The sequence below is a fragment of the Vicugna pacos genome, chromosome 18 (genome assembly GCF_048564905.1).
Source record: "Vicugna pacos chromosome 18, VicPac4, whole genome shotgun sequence".
Classification (NCBI taxonomy): domain Eukaryota; kingdom Metazoa; phylum Chordata; class Mammalia; order Artiodactyla; family Camelidae; genus Vicugna; species Vicugna pacos.
In genome coordinates this window covers 34,890,992-34,911,403 of record NC_133004.1, presented here as the reverse complement: position 1 = coordinate 34,911,403, position 20,412 = coordinate 34,890,992, and the positions used below count along the sequence as shown (strand labels likewise).

General features: G+C 40.3%; 1 protein-coding gene across 9 annotated transcripts in view; it reads right to left on the bottom strand.

Annotated features, from left to right (window-relative positions):
* The window catches only part of CALN1 (calneuron 1), a 435,337-nt gene that overhangs the window by 143,460 nt on the left and 271,465 nt on the right, over nucleotides 1-20,412 (bottom strand). For all 9 annotated transcript variants that reach the window (XM_072943069.1, XM_072943070.1, XM_072943073.1 and 6 more), the window contains one exon: nucleotides 19,020-19,163. In XM_072943069.1, coding sequence (XP_072799170.1) covers nucleotides 19,020-19,163 — 144 coding nt within the window. The remainder of the gene's footprint in view (nucleotides 1-19,019; nucleotides 19,164-20,412) is intronic.

Sequence of the window (20,412 nt, the reverse complement as noted above, 5' to 3'; positions counted from 1 at the left end):
AGACCCAAGATCTGTATTTGGTGAACCAGAGATCCAGGGAGGCCAATGGTATAGCTCCAGGGCAAGTGCCAGAGGCTCCAGATTCAAGACAAGCAGATGTTTCAGTGTTGAGTCCAAAGGCCGGACAACGCCCCAGCTCAAGGCAGGGAGAGTCCCCCTTTCTTGGGGAGAAGAGGCAGCCTTTTCATTCTGTTCAACTGCTTGGATGAGGCCCACCCACACTGCAGAGGGCAATCTGCTGAAAGTACTCTACTGATTCAAATCTTAATCTCACCCTCAAAATACCCTGACAGATACGTGGAGAATTACGTTTGACCAAATATCTGGGCACCCTGGAGCCCAGTCAAGTTGACATATAAAAATGAGACATCACAGATCCACCCCTGATCAATCTGGCATCCATACTTATCTCCTTAAACCACGCTTAATTTCTTAATTTCTAAATAAAGACAACAACAAGGTCATAATTCCACCTGACATGACATAGCTCCCCTGTGTACAGACCAAATGCACTAACTCGGTCTCCAGAAGAGGAGGCAAGTCCTCAAATGATGTGTAACTTTCTCCTTGATGTCCAATACCTGAAGTACTGTACCAGAAAATTAACAATACTTAAATACTATGCTGTATAGCACAGGGAACTATATTCAGTATCCTGTAGCCACCTATAATGAAAAAGAATACAAAAAGGAATCTACCTGTGTATACGTATGACTGAACTATTATGCTGTACACCAGAAACTGACACAGCGTGCCAAACTGACTCTACTTCAATGAAAAAATAATCAATTAGAAAAGTCAATACATCTTATGTTACATGATAAAGGACTAGGAGAAGAAAGAAAAGAAAGGAATTGGCCATGTATTTTCTACACACAAGAGTATCTTCATCACAAAAGAAGGAGGAAATAACCAGGACAGTCACAGCCCTCGTTTCTGTAACTGGTCACACGTTTCACAGCTGGTAACCCTCTCCTACTACCCATTCTGGATGCTCTTTGCCCTCAGCAAACACTTCAGCTGGTATGGTTCTTTATGTGGTGGGGTGACCCAAACCTTCCCTCCTGAAGGATGTGGACCATCAGTAGTCCTGCCCAGATTGGGTTGTTACAGTTTTCCATTGACCCTAGTCACAGGGCAAGGTAATTCTGATGCCTTCCCTGGAAAAAAAAAAAACCATAGGGATGTGCGCGCGCGCGCGCGCGCGCGCGCGCGTGTGTGTGTGTGTGTGTGTGTGTGTTTGTACCCCAGGATCTCACACAGACAGGCATGTGTCCAAGGGGACAAATGACATGGGAGAAACTTGAATTTGACTACCTTGTGCCCACGGATGGACAGGCAGGGGAACAGCCCTGGTGCTGCAGACTGTTTTCCAGCAAAATGCTGCTCTTCCCATGTCCACTACCTGGTAACTGTCACTCACAGCTGACTGGAAACCCCTAGGTCCCTGCCTGCCTAAAATTCTCCTAACCCGTCAAGCGCCAGGAGAACAGTACAGGCTTCCAGACAGTTTCCGGAATGAAGTTGGGCTGGGCTCACAGGTCTGTGTCTGGAAGGCATGGTTGCCGTGGCAACCCGTGCTAATGAATAGGTATGTAAATGAGGGGAGGATGTATTCATCATCTGCCAGTTGTGCTAAGTGCCTGCCCTTTCTGCAGCTTAGGGGAGCGAAGGGTGGGATGTTAGAAAAGCACACGTTCCCTAAAATTATGGTGAAATGTTTGTGTTCAGAGCTTGGCACGAGAAAAGATTATTTTTGGTGGGACCCTCGTAAAGTGATGTATCAGTGGTTACCTATTCTGAGAGGGGAACTGGGATTAAACAAAAACACATGGAAGAGGCCACCTGTACTGAGGGCCCCTCAGAGAAAACTGTAGCAAACATTTAAATCACAAGCAGTGAACCTAAATTTTGGTCCACCTGGGTACTGTGTGTCATAAGTAAGGCCTAAGAGACTCCCAAGCTGTCCCAGCAGCAAGCTAGCAGCGCCGGCCTTACCTGCTCAAGGTTCCTAATTAAAATGCCCTGAAAACCCACAGACAAAAATTGGCAACAGCAACTTATACAAGCGAAATCCACCTATACAAGCCCAGATTTGCAGACTGTCAAGCAACCACCCTGCCTAGGGTAGACCCTCTGGGTAAGGACACTTCAATCCCTTCCATGACTGGGAAGGAAACAGCCCCTCCTGACCTGCAAATAGATTCTGTTCCTGCAAGAACTGGCATCCATATAATTTTGGGAGACCCTGGGCAATTTATTTAATTTCTCTGTGTTCCATTCTGTCATCTGGAAAATGAGATCAATAAAAGAACCTACTTCATAAGATTGTTGTGAGGATTGAGTGAGTTAAGATGGGTAAACTGAATACTTCCCCACTGATAGAAGCTCTACACAGGCAGGGATGTGGCTTGTTTGTTTGTGTCATCACAGGCCAGTGCCAAGTGCCTAGAACAGTGTGTGGCACATAGAGGATGCTTAATAAGCATTTGGGGGAATGAATGAGTTGGCTATAGACATACAGCGGAATATTATGCAGCCATGAAAAGGGAATGGAGCTCTGATACATGCTATGACATGGATGAACCTCAAAAACATGATGCTAAGTCAAAGTAACCAGCCACAAAAGAAAAATACCGTATGATTCCCATATATGAAACATCTAGAAGAGGCAAATTCTTAGAGACAGTAGATTAGAGGTTACCAGGGGCTGCGGTAATACTGTAATGATGAGTTATTGCTTAATGGTTATAGAGTTTCTACTTGGGGTGATGGAAAAGTTTTGGAAATGGACAGTGGTGATGGTTGCACAACATTGTGAATGTACTTAATGCTGCCGAATTGTACACTTCAAAAAGCTTAAATAAAAAAATGCTTAAAATAGCAAATTTTATGCTCTGTATATTTTATTGCAATAAAAAATTCAAAAGTAAAAAGACATTTCCTGTCAGTCAAAAGTGGACATGACTCTTCTCTAGTAGAAATGCAATAAAATAAATGCTAAAAGATGTTTAGGTTGAAAGGAAATGAAACCAGATGAAAACTCAGATATGCAAGAAGGAATAAAGAACACCGAAAAGGTGAAACATTGATAAGTACAATATAAAATATGGAGCAGTAAAATATACAACAACATAATTTATGTGTTGTAAGATTCTTAGATCGTTCATGAAGTAGTATAAAATTATTTGAAGAAAAAATGTGCTAAGTTAAAGATGCACTTGTAATTTCTAGAGCAAACACCAAATACACATATACACAGCAACATAGCTATTAAGGCAGTACGAGGGATACAACAGAGTACTCAAACACTCTCATTTCACACAAATGATGGCAGGAAAGGAGGAAGAGAAGAACACAGAATACATGGTTCTAATAGAAAATATATATCAATGTGACAGATTTAATTCTAATCTTACCAATAATTATACAAATTGTAAATTGACACAAATTAAAAAAAAAAGATTGGCTGACTGGATAAAAGGGAAACCCAATTATTTGAAGCTTCTAATAAACAGACTCTAAATACAAAGATGGTAAAAAGTTAAAACACTTGAAAAAATACACATGCAAAGCAATATAACTCGTGTGGCTATATGCACAGCAGACAAAGTTGCACACCTCAGGACAAGGAATATTATCAGACATTTCATAATGACAAAGAATCAATTCATACAGAAAACAATTTAAAATATGTGTGTGCATCTAATAATAGAGCATCAAAATGCACAAAAGAAAAGATGGTAGACCAGGGAGAAACAGACAAGCCCACACAGATGGAGAATTTAACACCTCCTGACGGTATCAATAGAAAAGTTTTAAGGCAGATACAGAAGATCTGAACAACACTATAACCTAAATGACATTTATAGAATACTATACCCAATAATGAAAAATACACATTCCTTTTAAGGAACCATATGCTGGATCACAGAACAAGACATAAATTTCAAAGGATCAAATTCATACAAGGTATGATTTCTGATGGCAATGATAATCAAATGATAACAGTAAGATATTTTGATGATATTTAATGATAACAGTAAGCTATCTATAAAATCTCATATTATTTAGAAACTGAGCATGATATCTCCATCCAGCTCGGGAGTCAGAGGGGGAAAAAACAGATGAGAGAAATTAGAAAATACTGCAGACTGAAGATGAAAAAAAGTCATATCAAGATTTATGGAATAAGAAACAGGTTGAATGTCTGGAAAAGAGATAGCAGAATTCTCTGTGTAGCCAGGAAGAGCAGGCAGGGAGACCCTATTTCCCCTTTTCTCCCAAGACACTTCCCACCTTTGCAGCCACCCACCCCCACACACACACTGATCATTACAGGAATGCTGGAGGAACACAACAAGAGAAAGAGGTGAGGACACTTTCCAAACATTAAAGATACTCACGTGGAAGCAAATAACTTCTATCATTGTTGTCATTCATGTTATTATAACATTCCAGGATCTGTCTTTACAGGGTGGCAGCAGGTTGGAATGAGAAGCCAGAAAAGCTAGAAGTGAAACCCCAGTCCCATTATTTACTAGGTCTGTGGCTTCTTGGGTAAGGCTCTTGGTTTCCTCATCTGTAAAATGGGTATGTGCTTCCTTCCTTAACACGTGAAGGAAGTCCTCCATCAATGATAGTCTACCTGACCTCTTTTCTCTACTCAAACCAGGCCCAATTCTCTGAACAGATAATAAAAATTACTATAATTTTCTAAAAAGGCTTTATAGAATGTGGCTAAAGCTTTAAATACTTGTATTGGAAAAGAGAGGTCTAAGGGTAAGTTAGGAGTTTGGGATTAACAGATACACACTACTATATATAAACTAGATAAACAACAAGGACCTACTGTATAGTACAGGGAAGTATATTTAATATCTTGTAATAAACTATAATGAAAAAAATCTGAAAAAGAATATATATATATGTATATGTATAACTGAATCACTTTGCTGTACACCTGAAATTGATACAACATTGTAAATCAACTCTACTCCAATAAACATTTTTTTAAAAAGAAAAAGAGGCCTAAAATCAATGATCTAAGCTTCCAGTTTAACAAGTTAGAAAAAGAAGAGCAAATTAAACCCTGGTAACTTGAAGAAAAGAAAGATTTAAAAATAAAAGCAGGCCATCATTAAAAAGTCCACAAATGATAAATGTTGGAGAGAGTGTGGAAAAAAGGGAACCCTCCTATACTGTTGGTGGGAATGTAGTTTGGTGTGGAAAACAGTATGGAAATTCCCCAAAAGAATAAAAATAGATTTACCATATGATCCAGCAATCCCACTCCTGGGCATATATCCAGAGGGAACTTTAATTCAAAAAGATACATGCACCCCAGTGTTCAGAGCAGCACTGTTTACAATATCCAAGACATGGAAGCAATCTAAATGTCCACTGACAGATGACTGGCTAAAGAAGTTGTGGTATATTTATACAATGGAATATTACTCAGCCATAAAAAAGAATAAAATAATGCCATTTGCTGCAACTTGGATGGACCTGGAGACTGTCATTCTAAGTGAAGTAAGCCAGAAAGAGAAAGAAAAATACCATGATATCACTTATATGTAGAATCTTTAAAAAAAAGACAAATGAACTTGTTTACAAAACAGGAACAGACTCACAGACATAGAAAACAAATTTAAGGTTAGTAGGGCAGGAAGGGGGTGGGGAGGGACAAATTGGGAGTTTGGGACTTGCAGATACTAACTACTATACATAAAATAAACAACAAGTTTATATTGTATAGCACAGGGAACTATATTCAATATCTTGTAGTAATCTATAATGAAAAAGAATATGAAAACAAATATATGTATGTACATGTATGACTGAACTATTATGCTGTACACCAGAAATTGACACAACATTGTAAACTAACTGTACTTCAATAAAACAATTCTTTTTACTCTGAAAAAAATATAATAGCAGAAATCAAGGATATAAAAACAAACAATAGAGAAAATTGTCAAAGTCAAAGTCAGTTTTTAAAAAATGACTAAGAGGATTAAAAATCCTTTAACAAGACTGATGAAGAAAAAAACAGTAAAAAAAATGACAATATTAGGAATGAAAGATCCTACAGACATGAAAAAGATAATTAGAAAATGTTAAGAAAAATTTATGTTAATCAATTTGACAATTTATTAAAACGAACAAATGTCTTGAAATACAAAAGTGACACAAACTATGCAAAAGGAAATAGAAAATCTAAATAGCTCTATGATTTTAAAGAAGTATTTTATAATCAAAAACCTTCCCATGTAGAGGGATGAATGGATAACGATAAAGCAAATATAGCTCTGCAAAATCAGTGTGATGAGTATGGGTGCTCACCGTACAAATGCATTCAACACTTCTGTGTGATTGAGAAATTTTCTAATATAATGCTAGAGAAAAAAACTCCTTTTAACAAAGAAAATTCCAGGTCTAGATAGCTTCAAATAAACATTTAAGGAAGAAAAAAATGCCCATCTTAGACAAACTCTTTCATAAAAAAGGAAAAAAAAATACTTTCCAATTCACTTTAGGAGACCAACATAAATCCGATACTTTCACTTGACAAAGAAATGACAAAAAAAAAAGAAAATTACAGACCAATATACCTCGTAAACATAGATGCAAAACTCCTTAACAAAATATTAGCCAATCAAACCCAGCAATATTTGAAAAGGAAAATATACTATGAGTTGATCTGGTATATTCTAGGGATATAAAGTTGGTTTAATGTGAAAATATATCAACATAATTCAGTACATTAACAGAATATAAGAAAAAAAACATGATGATTTCGATAGACGTAGATAAAGTAACTGAAAAAATTCAACACCTGATCAAGGTGGACATTCTCAGTAGTCTGGAATAGAAGGAAGAAACTTAATGGTGAAAGATTCTGTCTGAGATCAAGAAAGAAATAAAAATGTCTCCTCTTATCACTTCAATCAATCCAAGCTGGTGTTATAAGGCAAGACAATAAATAAAAAAGACAAAACTTACAAGGGAAGAATCAAAACTAGTAGTCACAAACAACACCTTTGAGTATGTAGAAAATCCTGCGGAAGCTATTAAAAACTACCAGAACCAGCAAAATAGCAGGATACAAATTCAATTTTAAAAGCAACTGTATTTCGACATGCCAGTAGCGAACAATCTGAAAATGAAATTTAAAAACAATACAATTCATAGTGGCATCAAAAGTCATCAAGTACCCAGGGATAAATCTAACAAAAGATGTACAAGTCATCCACAATAAGACATACCAAACATTGTTGAGAGACGTTTAACACAATCTAAAGAAATGGAGAGACCTACCCTTCTATAAATTGAAGGACCTACTATTGTTAGTATGTCCATTGCATTAAAATTCATCTACAGATCTAATGCAATCCGAATCCAAATCACAGATAGTTTTGTTAGCAAAACTGGTAAATTGCTTTTAAAATTTGTGTGGAAATGCAAAGGGTCTAACCACAACAATTTTGAAAAAGATGACCAGTTTCAGGACGTACCCACCCTGATTTCAAGACTCTAGGAATCAGGACGCTATGTGTTAGTGAACAAAAGAGACAGAGCAAACAGATCAGTTAGGGAGAAGAGTGAATTCAGAAACAGGCTGTCACATTTGCAGACAGTCGATACCCAATCAAGGCTGAAGTCAATTCAACGACTTGGATAGAAACGTCTTTTCTTCCTGTTTCTTCTTCTTCCTGTTTGGGACCCTCTGAGCTTCCTGTACTTGGATATCTGATTCCTTCTATAAGTTTGGTAAGTTTTCAGTCATGATTTCTTCAAAAACCTTTTCAATCCCCTTTGATCTTTCTTCCCCTTCTGGGACCCCTATTATGCGAAGATTGGCACCCTTTATGTTATCCCATAGGTCCCTTATGCTATTTTCATTTGTCTTTATTTGTTTATCTTGTAGCTCTTCTGATCGGGTGCTTTCTATTGTCCTGTCTTCTAGGTTACTAATTCATTCCTCTGCATTATCTAGTCAGTTTTGCACAGCTTTCAGATCATTCCTCATCTCAGTCAATGAGTTTACCCATTCTACTTGGCTCTTCTTTATAGCTTCAATTTCATTTTTGACATATTTTATATCTCTAAACACTATCTCTTTTAGTTCCATCAGCACTTTGATCACTCCTTTTTTGAAATCTTGATCTAGTAGGCTGTCGATGTCTGTTTCATTGATCGTTCTTTCAGGGGATTTCTCTTGTTCTTTTAATTGGGAATGGTTTCTCTGCTTCTTCATCTTGTTCATATGTCCAATTAAATAATATATATCATCAACAGGTAAAAGAATTGAAACTATATAGTTCTTTCAGTAGATGTCAAAAAGCTACCTAAGAGCCATTATTGATTTAAAAGAAAAAAAGTAAACCAAGAATAGGATATTACCTTAGCATAATAACTATATTTGTATTAAACAGCAATCTATGCTCTTTGTAAGTTTAAGCCCAAACCCTGGGGACGTTTCCATTAAAATCAAAAATTTAAAAAAAGTCTGTAATTACCACTATTTGGTCTAAAATTCCTACCCACGGAGATAGGCAAAAAGGAAAAATGAGGCGAAGCCACATAGCCCAGACACTGAAACATCAGGGAGCACTTTTGACAGGGGTCCCACCTGGGACTATAAGAGACACCTGCTTGGCTTCCTCGTCAGTTTTCCTAGGTTGCTGAATAAGTACCTGCCTGAATGCCCTCACACCACCCGTTCTCTGCGTGGCACTTGAAGGGCAGGTGCTGCTCTGCACCAATCTCTGCTGGAGCCTAGTCCAACCCGACCCTGAGTCAGTTAGGCATGCTGGCTCTGTCTTTATGGGAAAATCAGGAGACCCGGGAGGGATGCTGTGGTTCGAAGTCACCACCAGCTGTCTCACAACTCAGCAACTGTCTCAGAACCCCTCACACAGATGTACTGAAGATTGTTGGACAAGCATCCAGTTTATTTCCTCAACAGCACTGAGAAGACGTCATATCAACCAAATTAGAAAAGGGACAAGAAAAAATTACAGAGATGAGAAGACACTGTCACAAAAATAAAATCCAGTGATCAGTAGATGTTTCAAAAGAAGGGAAGAAAAAAATACATATATATATACATGAAAAATGTGTAAGACTGAAAAAAAAGATGGAGAAAGAACAGCTGTGAGGGGGAAATGCAGAGACCAGAATCCAGGATCTAACCTGCGTACAAGGCTAGAGAGACTGGTAGCTACAAAGCCAAAAGAGTGGAAGACAAAAAGAGTGCAATAAATATTTTCTAAGGAAAAAAAAAAAAACTTCAGAAAATTGACAGTATGACTCATACCGCAAGGAACCCTAACATCAGTGACAACCAAGCACCAACCACCGTGAGAAACTACAGCACAAGAGAAATAAACAGACGGGTGAGATGTTCACACTTCACAGATAATGATCACATCCGAAAAAATTAGCTTATTCACAAGGAAAAAACAGTAGGTTAGTCAGGAGCTTCCTGACAATATGTAAAACCAAAAATAAGGGAGTAGCAATCATAGAACTTCAAAAGCAAAAAGCTTAAACCCAAGAATTCTATAGCTAAGTCAAGTTGTCATTTGTGTGACTGTCAAGAGAAAGATATTCTCAGATTTAATTCTCAGAAGATTTAGGATTGAGGTAAACTTTCTGAAAAAAAAAGCAAAATTTTAGAAAGCTTATGCCAGAACAATGTACATTAATTAAAGTAAGAAGCAGAAAATGAGTAAAATATGGCTGGTATCAGCACTAGAACTAAATAAATGTACAGGAAAAATAAGTGTTTCAGATAAGGTTGTAAAACTGACCAGTTCTTTAAAATTAAAAATAATAAAAATTGTTTTAAAAAGAGGGGGAGGCATATTTCTAACATCCATATACTACATTAACAAAGAACAGAAAAGAGAAGGAGGGAAACAATTATTTCTCATCTTCCATAAGGCAAGTATGATTAATTTGTAACTGATGTTAGGAGTTAAATTCCCAAAAACTTTATGGCTATTACTAGAATAAGTGAAAGTAAGACATCTAACTTCCAAACAACTGACAGGGTAATATTTTTAAAAAAAGAAAAAAGAAAAACACCCTTTCTGTACAGCAAAGGAAACCACCCACAAAATGAAGAGGCAACCTACTGAGTGGGAAAAAAATATTTGCAAGTCATATATCTGATAAGGATTAATCTTCACAATATGTAAAGAACTTATACAACTCAACAGCAAAGAAAAAAAAGACAAACCCAAGCAATCTGATTTTAAAATGGGCAGAGGATCTGAATAGATATTCTTCCAAAGAAGACATACAGATGGCCAACGGGTACAGGAAAAGATGCTCAACATCACTAATCATTAGGGAAATGCAAATCAAAACCACAGTATCACTTCACACCTGTTAGAATGGCTACTATCAAAAAGACAAGAAACAACAGGTGTTGGCAAGGATGTGGAGAAAAGGGAACCCTTGTGCACTGCTGGTAGGAATGTAAATTGGTGCAGCCACTATGGAAAACAGTATGGAAGCTCCTCAAAACATTAAAAATAGAAATACCATATGATCCAGCAATACCACTTCTGGGTATTTATCTGAAGAAAGTGAAAACATTAACTTGACAAAATACCTGCACTCCCATGTTCATTGTAGCATTATTTACAACAGCCAAGATATGGAAACAACCTGTGTGTCCATGGACAGATAAATGGATAAAGAAAATACCACACACACACACACACACACACACATACACACACACACACACACACACACACACACAGGAATATTATTCAGCCATAAAAAAGAGGGAAATCTTGCTACTTGTAACAACATGGATGGAGGTTGAGGACATTATACTAAATGAAATAAGTCAAACATAGAAGGACAAATACCATATGATCTCACTTACATAGAATGAAAAAAAAGCAGGCTCAAATACAGAGAACAGATTGGTGGTTGCCAGAGACAGGGCCTAGGGGGTGGGCAAAACGGATGAAGGCGGTCAAAAGATACAGACTTTCTATCATAAAACAAATAAGTCATGGGGATGTGATGTACAGCATGGTGACTATAGTTAATAATACTATAACAAGACTATAGTTAATTAGTTGCAGAATTCAAAGTTGCTAAGGGAGTAGATCTTAAAATTACTCATTACAAGAAAAAAATTCTGTAACTATGTACGGTGACAGATGTTAACCAGACTTACTGTGGTGATCATTTTGCAATATATAAATCAAATTATTACGTTGTACACCTGAAACTAATATACGATTGTATGTCAATTATACCCCCAATTAAGAAAAAAACCTCTGTAGTCTGAAAAGAAGACAAATTAAATAGCCAGTGTGCATGGAAACCAGCATACAGCAAAGTGACAGAATTAAGACCCAACTGAAAAGTCCTGAAATAAATGATCAGTTAAGCTTGCCCATAAAAAGGCTCTCAGAATTATTAAAAATTAAAACAGAATGGTACATGATGTTTTATACACCTAACAAATCACACAGAAAGGGCAGGAGTGCAGTGCACCGTGCTCCTGGAAGAAGCTGAATAATTGTGAATGTTCCCCAGTAACCACACACAACAATGAATGTTATGCAAACACAGGCAAAAAGGTTATGGGGCAAAAAATCAACAGAAAGCAAAAGCATTAATTCAAAGGCATTTCAAGAACATTTACATTGATAAAAGGTAAAATCCACTATGAGGGCAGACAAGAGCATTGAAAATTAAAATTAAAACTGCTGAAAGTAAACTAAGGAAGCAATGTAACAGCACTGGAACACATCACAGTAATTTATCTCAGATAAACTAACCAAAATACAGGTGGAGGGGATATAGATAACATGAAGATAACTTCTATGCATATATAAAAACCTTATACCATAGAGGCAATGTCTTCATAAAAGTTCACCTTATTCTTGCGTACAAAGAAAATCCTAGCAAATAGCAGGTCATATTTATTTTCCAATGTGCAATGAAATAGAAAATTTAAATGTACACTAGAAATTTAAAGTCTTAGGAACTTGGAAATTATCAAATGCTTTCCTAAAAATATTAATAGAGCAGCAGAAGGAATTAAAATATGATAAAGTATTATAGAGAAAACAATGAAACAATTAAAACGATCTATCAAAATTTGGGAGGTATTATTAAAGTCTTCTCAGTGGCAGATTTACTGTCCTACTTGCCTTAATTATTAAATAATGAGGAATTAAATTAAAATAAGTAATCTACTGAAGTTGCTAGAAATGTCAAACAATAAGCAAAACAGAAGCAAAAATAGAAAAACAAAACTAAAACGCCCTACAATTAAAACTAAGGGAAATGAATTGATTGCCACAGCAGTGAAGGATGCTCTCATCATTCACTGGTCCATTTAGGCAGAGTCATAAACTCCCCAGCCCACAAGGACCAAGCTAGGGCATCAAAAGAGACCAGGCAGGTGCGAATACATTTGAATATATGTAATACAATAAGGACTGGTGGAGACTGCGGCATTTGACCTGGCTAGAAAGGATAGCTACTCAACTCCACCAAATTATTGCAATGAAGGAATGTAGGGCTAGACTTGCCAAATTCTCTGATATTTTAAGAGAGAGAAATGTAGATTTTTAATATGAGACTTTCTGCTTTAGAAAATGATGCGTGAGCCAAATTAAACATGGCTAACAGCTGAATTTGGCTGGTAGGCTGCAAGTATGCAACTTCCGATTTAGACTACTTTTAGCTTGAATCAGTTTCAATAACTTATATTTTTCCAAAAATCTCCATTTCATGTAGATGTTCAAATGTATTCACACGAAATGGCCTCAAGTATTCTTTTTCAAAATCTCCCATGTTTTTCATTTCTACTTTATTTTAGTGATAACTCTCTTTAATTTTTAATTAAACATGCTTTATTTGTCAATTTGTTGCATCTTTTTCAAAGAATCGGCTCTTGGATCTGTTCATCACATTGAAAGAATTTTGGTTTTTCATTTTTAAATTTCCAAGTGGGTGGGATTCTTATTCAAACTTTTGTTATTAATTTCTGGTTTAGTGCATGGTAGTCAAAGAATGTGCCTGTGATGTGTGTCCTTTGGAATTTAATTAGGTTGTCTTTCTGGCTTAATACATACTCATGTTTGTTACTGTTCCAGAATCACTTCAAAAGAAGAGTTATCCTCTTTTCAAGGGTACAAAGTTTATACTACACACATGCACACACACACTCATATACACACACATTCAGTGTCATTCAAAATCTGTTGCTTAGTTTTATCTACTTGATCAAGCTGCAAGGAATATGTAAAATCTCCCATAATAATCATTCTTGCCCCCTATCCATAGTATTCCTAAAACTTTTCTCCTGAGATAAAACTTTTACAATGAATGTGACATTCTAATAAAATATAGAAAAGGCCTAAAATTCTTAAGTCATCATTAATGTTGTTCACCAAATATTTCCAGTTCATTCCCTTCTGGTCATGGAGTCAGATTCAACTTCCTAATACTCCTTGATATTAGGGACAGCCATGTGACTTGCTTTAGTCAATGAGATGTGAACAGAAGTGACAAAAACTTCAAGAATCACTATGTGCTTCACTCAGTCTGTCGCCCCTGCCACTGCTGTCATGGAAGCATAGGGAGAAGTCTCCCTCTGCCAGGATTCCTGAGTGAGAATGACTAAAGGAAACATCCAGCCAACCCACAATGGCCATACAGCATGAGTGAGAACTTCTATTTTGTGATATTAAGCCACTGATATTCAGGGAATTATTTATTACTGCAGCATAACTTAGCCTGTCCTTACTGAAACAGACCTTCCCCTCAAAAAGACAATCTGCAAAAGGAAAAGAAAAAAGGATAACCAATCACCAGATGAAAAATACATCATCTCATTTATGAAGGAAAAGAAACCAAGTCCCCATTTTTCACCAATCATTTAAGTAATGATTTGTTAAAAAATATTCAATACTGTTCAGTGTGTTCTGAGATGGGTGTTTTCATTTAATCCTTTTGGTAAATCCTGCCAAAGAGAAATATCATTTATGTATGAGGAATTTCAGCAGGTTCTTATCTTTCACATAATACTCTCCCTTCTAGGAATGCAGCGTGGTTTCAGTTTTCATGATGATGCACTATGTGATACCAGGAGGAAACAAACTTCCCAGGTGGGATTCCGAGATTGGTTTGCTTATCTATGATCTTAAATGAGGGGCTGACCTTCCTGCTAATGAAAAATGGGATAGTTATCAATGGCATGACTGGCATCACAATTAACTAAATGTCATCTGTGGCTTCTTGGGATGAAATAATTACTGAAAGCAAGGCTTTTGAAGACCCATGGAGCTACTGTGTTCGACCTTCACACCAGCAATGATGACTACAAGGACTGTGGGGTGGGATGGCTGCGTCTAACGAGCTCAGCCCTTGAAACGCTCAGCTCAGGTTACAGTCAGAGAACTAGAGTACTTCGAGGGTAGCTCGCAAATAATCACTTACTTCTTACAACTAACTGCAGGGAAGACCCCAAATCTAATCATGTGGTCGACAGAATTATAAGCTGAAATCTCAGACTCATCAAGTCTCTTACGTGAAATTTATGACATTGGTTGGAAAGAAGTGGGACCTGAGGCTCAGAATGGGGACCTCTGCGTGGATTCAGAAAACTGAATGGTTGAGCCTCCCTGGTGTCCCCTCTGATGTCTCCCTAAGGTCAGACAAGATCAGCTTCATGTAGTCTGTGGCTAAGCATCTTCCCACTCATACAGAAAGAAGGATGTATCTCAGCTCAAAATAGACCTATGCCGGTTCCAGAGCATCCAAATCAGTACACTGATGTGTGTGAATGTGCCGTGGAAGTCAGCTGGATTCGGAATTAAGCTCATATTTTTCTGTCTTCTAGAAGCTCACAGATGAAAACAGAAGAGTCATAACCATATGACTAATCAGCAAAGGATGAATGCTTGTAATGAATGGGTAGGAAAAGAGGGGAGATGTGGACACGGAGCCTAGCAGCAGGGACACTGCTGGCTTTCATGACTCCGACCATAATTTTGTTCTCTGTGGCTCAGTGGTTCGTCTCAAAATGAACCAAAAGTGAGTCTTGCCAACCATAAAAATAAGAAAATTCACACACAGTGGACACTAGATAAATCCTTTTTAAATGGAACTAAACTGAATCATAGTCAGCATCCAGTGGTGAGCCTAAAACAAGACAAAACTACAAACCTGTCGAGAGATAAGAATGCATTTCAAACCCCCAAATCTGTTGGAGTTTCATGAGATTTCTGCATCTCTGAGCAGCAGAAGGAAAGTCCAGGGTGTGGGGAGCAAGGTCTGCATTTGTTTTGTTCTTTAAGTGCAGGAGAGGCGAGGGCAGCTGAGAACAGGAGAGGGTCGCGTTAGGAGATGTGAGATGCTGAAAACATTGCCTGCTTTGATAGTTTCAGGGAACTACCCACAAAGCTAGCTGGATTCACTCCAGATGGCCACGGTGGTGTGGCTGGTGAAACCATTAACACACAGAAAGCAGTCAAAAATGTCTCTTTGGCCTTGAAGATACCAAACCCTTATTCCCCAGTGAATGATGCAGGATGCTCTCAGGGGCCCCAAGAGGTGCTGTGGGAACCACAGAGCTGACAGGAGCAGGTGGAACGGGGCAGAGCCCGCAATCAATTTCTCAGCCCGCATCTAGGAAAGATTTAAGTTCAAGGATACTTTTCTGGGGGTGACAGTTTTATCAGTTCTTCCAAGGACTGTACCTAACTGGTACTGAGATGCATTGGAGAGAAGTGGATTTCCTAAAGCGAGGAGTGCCTCAGGGCACTGGGCTTAAAGGCCTCCAGGGGCCTGAGTGAGAGAGTGCAGGCTTCCAGAATCTGGGCTGAAGGAGAGATCCTGGCAAAAGCATCCAGGAAAGGGGAAGTCTGGTCCCCAACTGGTGTTCGGACAAAACTCATCTCAGCTGCAGAGGCTGAAAGAAGTTTTGCAGGAGCGAGCCAAAGAGGACGCTCTAGGCACGGGGCAGAAGTTTGGCTTTTCTGTTAACTCCGAGCAGTCCCACCTATGCAGTGCATGCACGCGTGCGCGCACACACACATGCACAGAGTCCCAGCACTGAAGGCAACTTGGCCCTGGCCAAGAGAACAATTCCAGATCTGACTGCCTGTCTTCCATTCTGCCCTCTGGAAATCCAGCTCCACACTCCCACTGGAACCGTCTGGCTCCTGCAGGCTCCGTGTCCAGGAAACCCCGCCGAGTTCGCTAATCCAGGGAGGTTACTGTTACACTCAGAGCCCAGCAAGGCCACCCCCTCCCAAAGAACCACCAAATGAAAGCCTCCTGTGCAGACCCAGGTTGCACAGATGCAGGCTAATTCCATCCGGGCCTCGTGCCGAAGGTGTGACCTCACCGTCGGGCAAACCGGCAGGGACCCCAGCAGGGAACGATCGGTGTGTGGGCCAGACCTGCTTCTAATCACGGCCAGCTGGGATGGAGGGAGGCACCGCTGCCTCTCCTGCCGCCCCTGGGTGCCAGGACCAGGAGGCATGGTCATCTTACAGCGAAGAATCTCAAGTTCCGGCCCAGACACTTTCTGTCTGCAGTGGGCAGTATCCCCATCAAAATCTCTGCCATTCCACAAGTTTCATGCCAAAGAGAAGCTTAATTAGGTAAGGCCAAATCTCTGTGGAGAATCCCCTGGGACAGAAGCTGGGAGAAGGGATATAATTAGAAACTGACTTTTTGTAAAAACAGAATAGCTCAAAAGACCCCATTCAGAGGACACTGAGAAACAGTAAATCTGTCCATAGCCAGAACCCAGGACCGCAGAAATTTCACTTACCGGCATCATTTACAAAACAGAAAGACGGTCAGCCTGGGCATTCTTCCCTTGGCTCCTTCCACACTGAAGCATTTAGCACACTGCAAAAGGCAATTCCTCTTGCCTACACTGCCACGTGGTTTTTATATATTCTGAACTGAAACTTTCATGGGCAACAGAACGAAACTTCAAGGAAGCTACACTTCAAAGGTAAATAACTGTGTTTTCACCTGGTAGAGTCACCATGGAAAAGCTCATGACTTGAGCTTCTGTTAAAGGAACTAATGGAAATTCTCTACACACGTTGCTTGGAAGTTCTGCCCTCAGCCTTGGTAGCTAAGTAGGATGTTCCAAATAAACTGGTGATGCCTGCAGTCTCTTAAACCGCATCTGCTCTAGATTCTGCTTGAGTCCCTTGGACCGCACCATCACACGAGATCCCCTGGGGGCTCCAAGCCCTCATGGAATCAGGGAGGATTTGCAATAATGTAAAACTTCCCCATGAGCCGGGGTCTGATGAATGAATATATAAAGACCAAGGGTGGACTTTGATGAAGACCCTTAAATCTCATAGGACTAACTCTCCCACGAGAGCCCCAGCTCATTTTGCCTAATGTTGCTAATTCCATTTTCTTTCAGTCCATTTGACCATGTTTGATTTTCTGAATTGTGGGAGGAGAATCAAAAACACAACAACATTCTTCATTCCATACAGAGGGGTAGAGATGAAGATTTTTATTATTTTCAGAAAAGAAACTCTTTCTTTTTTTCTGGAAACACACCTCCGAAATGAGGAAAAGAATCCACAGAAAAGACTCCACTCTACAACACGGGCTCTGCTCCAGCTTCTCAGAAATACCTCTAAATACAAAGTAAGGTCGAACCAGGCTTGCGAAGACCCAGTGAGTCACAACCAATCGGAGCTGTGAGGACAGGCTGGCATGGCACACACAACTGAACATCCCTGATAAAACGTCTCTTTCCTGAACCAGAAAATAGATGCCCACAGCTGCACTTGGCGGTGGGTGATGGGCTCCATCCGCCATATGGTCACCCTTATTATCATCCTTTCAGCAAGGCCAGCAGGATAATGGGACAGCCACGTTCTAATTAGTCTGCAGGCCAAGCAAAATCTCCCTACCACGGTCTCGGTCTACTCCTCCAAAAGACTTCCTTCCCCTGCTCATCTCTTCCCCTTTACTTGGTCTGTGCTTCGTGCTCATGGGGACCCGATAGTTCTCAGAGCCCCCCATTCTGGACGCCTTCTGCCTGGAATCAAACTGCTTTTCAGAGGGGAAGAGTGTGTGCTGAAGAAATAAAATAAGGAGGCCCCTTCCTGGACCTTCAGCTCAGGCGAGATCTTAATGCCAGGAAGGTCACGGCCAGTTTGGGACAAACTCTTAGGGTTTTAGCGCAGGAAAGAACCTGAAAGATAATCCCATGCGGACACTTTTCAGAACTGCTTAAACACAGTGGAACTCGTTCCCTCAGTGAATGACCCTTTCCCTTTTTCTCAATGTATCTGGAAACCTAGCATGTAAAACAGAGAGAAAAGAAGTGATTACAGCTAAACAATGGGATATGATCTGGCCGTGAAAAGCAACGAAGTGGTGCTACAGGCTACAATACGGAAGAACCTTTCAAATATTATGCTATGTGAAGGAAGCCAGGTACAAAAGTGTGTCATACGATTTCATTTACATGAGACATCCAGAGGTGAGTCCACTAGACAGAAAGTAGCTTAGTGGCTGCCTGAAACTTGGCAGGGATAGAGGACTTGGGAGGTGATGACTAAGAAGGACAGGGTTTCTTTTTGGAGTGGGGAAAGTGTTCTACAATTGATTACGCCATTGGTTGCACAAGTCTGTGAATATTCTCAAAACCACTGAACTGTACAGGTTCCCTGGGTGAACTTTATGGCATGAGAGTTCTGTCTCAATAAAGCCGCTTCCAAAACAAAACAAACCTGTTCCCACTGGGCCACCAGCCAGGCCTCCTTCCTCACCCGACTCCCTCTGGTGGCCCCAGAACTACCTGTGCAGACCCCTAGGAGCCTCCGGAATGTTGTCTGAAAAACCCTGATCTAGTTCAAGTTTCCATTCCTCAAATGTCAACCGAGACATGAAGCCGAGTCTTCCGACTGTGAGCGCGTGGCCCTCTGACCCCCAGGGCTCGCTGACGGGCCCAGGCTCGCCCCGGGGCTCACCGTCCATGTCCAGGCGCTGCATGATGATGGCCAGCTCCACCTCGCTCGGCATGTACCCCAGAGAGCGCATGGCCATTCCCAGCTCCTGCTTGGAGATGAAGCCATTCCCGTCTCGGTCCAGAACTCGAAAGGCCTCTCGGATTTCTACAAGGGGAAAGCAAAGAAAGGCCAAAGGTCAAGAGGCTTGGTCTACTGCGTTGAAATCACCGGCGACTGCTGAAAGCCTCTAAATAAACTGCTTTACAAGTAGTGATATGTCAAAACCCTTTAATCCGGTAACAGGGTGGCCAAAAGAGGAACAAAAGAAAAGAAGGGTGGGGGGAAGGGAATGAGAGGAAAGGAAAAGGAGGAGAGAGGGAGAAAAAAAGAAAAACAGTTTGGAAGGAAGAAGGAGGTAATTGGCCTCGAGTACCCTAAAACAGTGTAGTGCACACACAATTAGACAGTGGTCCCAGCTAAGGATCGTGTTAGCCAAGGACACTTTGCCAACAAGGATGAGGGTGAGGTTTTGCCTGTGAGAAGACGGCTACCTCTTAGCTTGGGCCATTAGGACAAAAGGAGAATGAGACTCCCCTTTGCAGACCTTTATTCCAGCTCCCCGCTGCTGCAGGAACCGTGTAGAAAGCTTTCTCAACCTCATAGGAGGACAGGAATTAAGTATCCTGCTGTTTTTATTTCATTCCTCTAATTTACAGCATCTTTATGGCTATAAACAACCTCAGATCAATAAGGGCGTCATAAAAGCCCAAAACGCATCTTTAATCACATTCTCTAGGGCTGGCGGAGAATTTGACTCCGCCGTCACTAAGGCCATTTCACCCAGCAGGGGACTCCCATCCTCTTACTCAACCCGGAGCCCTCCCGCCAGAGTCCCCGCTGCCTGTTTGCCCTGGGTCGGCTGAGCACTTCCTAACACACCACACCCCTGCGAGGCACGCCGTGGGAATCTGATGCGAGATCACAGCCTGGAGATTAGAGGTTCGTCAATCGTATATGAGTACCAGGCATGGATGGCTTTGATTTTTTCATCAATAAACCTGGTGTGAGCCCAGCACAGCAACTGTCAGCCTTTCTCATCTCCTTCAAGTATTGGCCACCTATACCTGAGGTCATATCCATTTACTGTCGTTCCTCGGTGTCTGCAGGGGATTGGCACCAGGACGCCGAGGATACCAAAATCCATGGTTGCTCAAGTCCCTTAATATAAAACATATAAAACGGCGCAGTACAGTTCGCCCTCGTATCAGTGGGTTCAGCCCCCTTGGATACGGAGGGCCACGTGTACGCGTCTCTTCTCCAAATACCTGACTGGCCTCCCAGCAATGACCTGGAACCCTGACCCAAGCCGGCTTTCCCTTTCCTACTTGTATTAAATTCCTGTGGCTGCTATAAC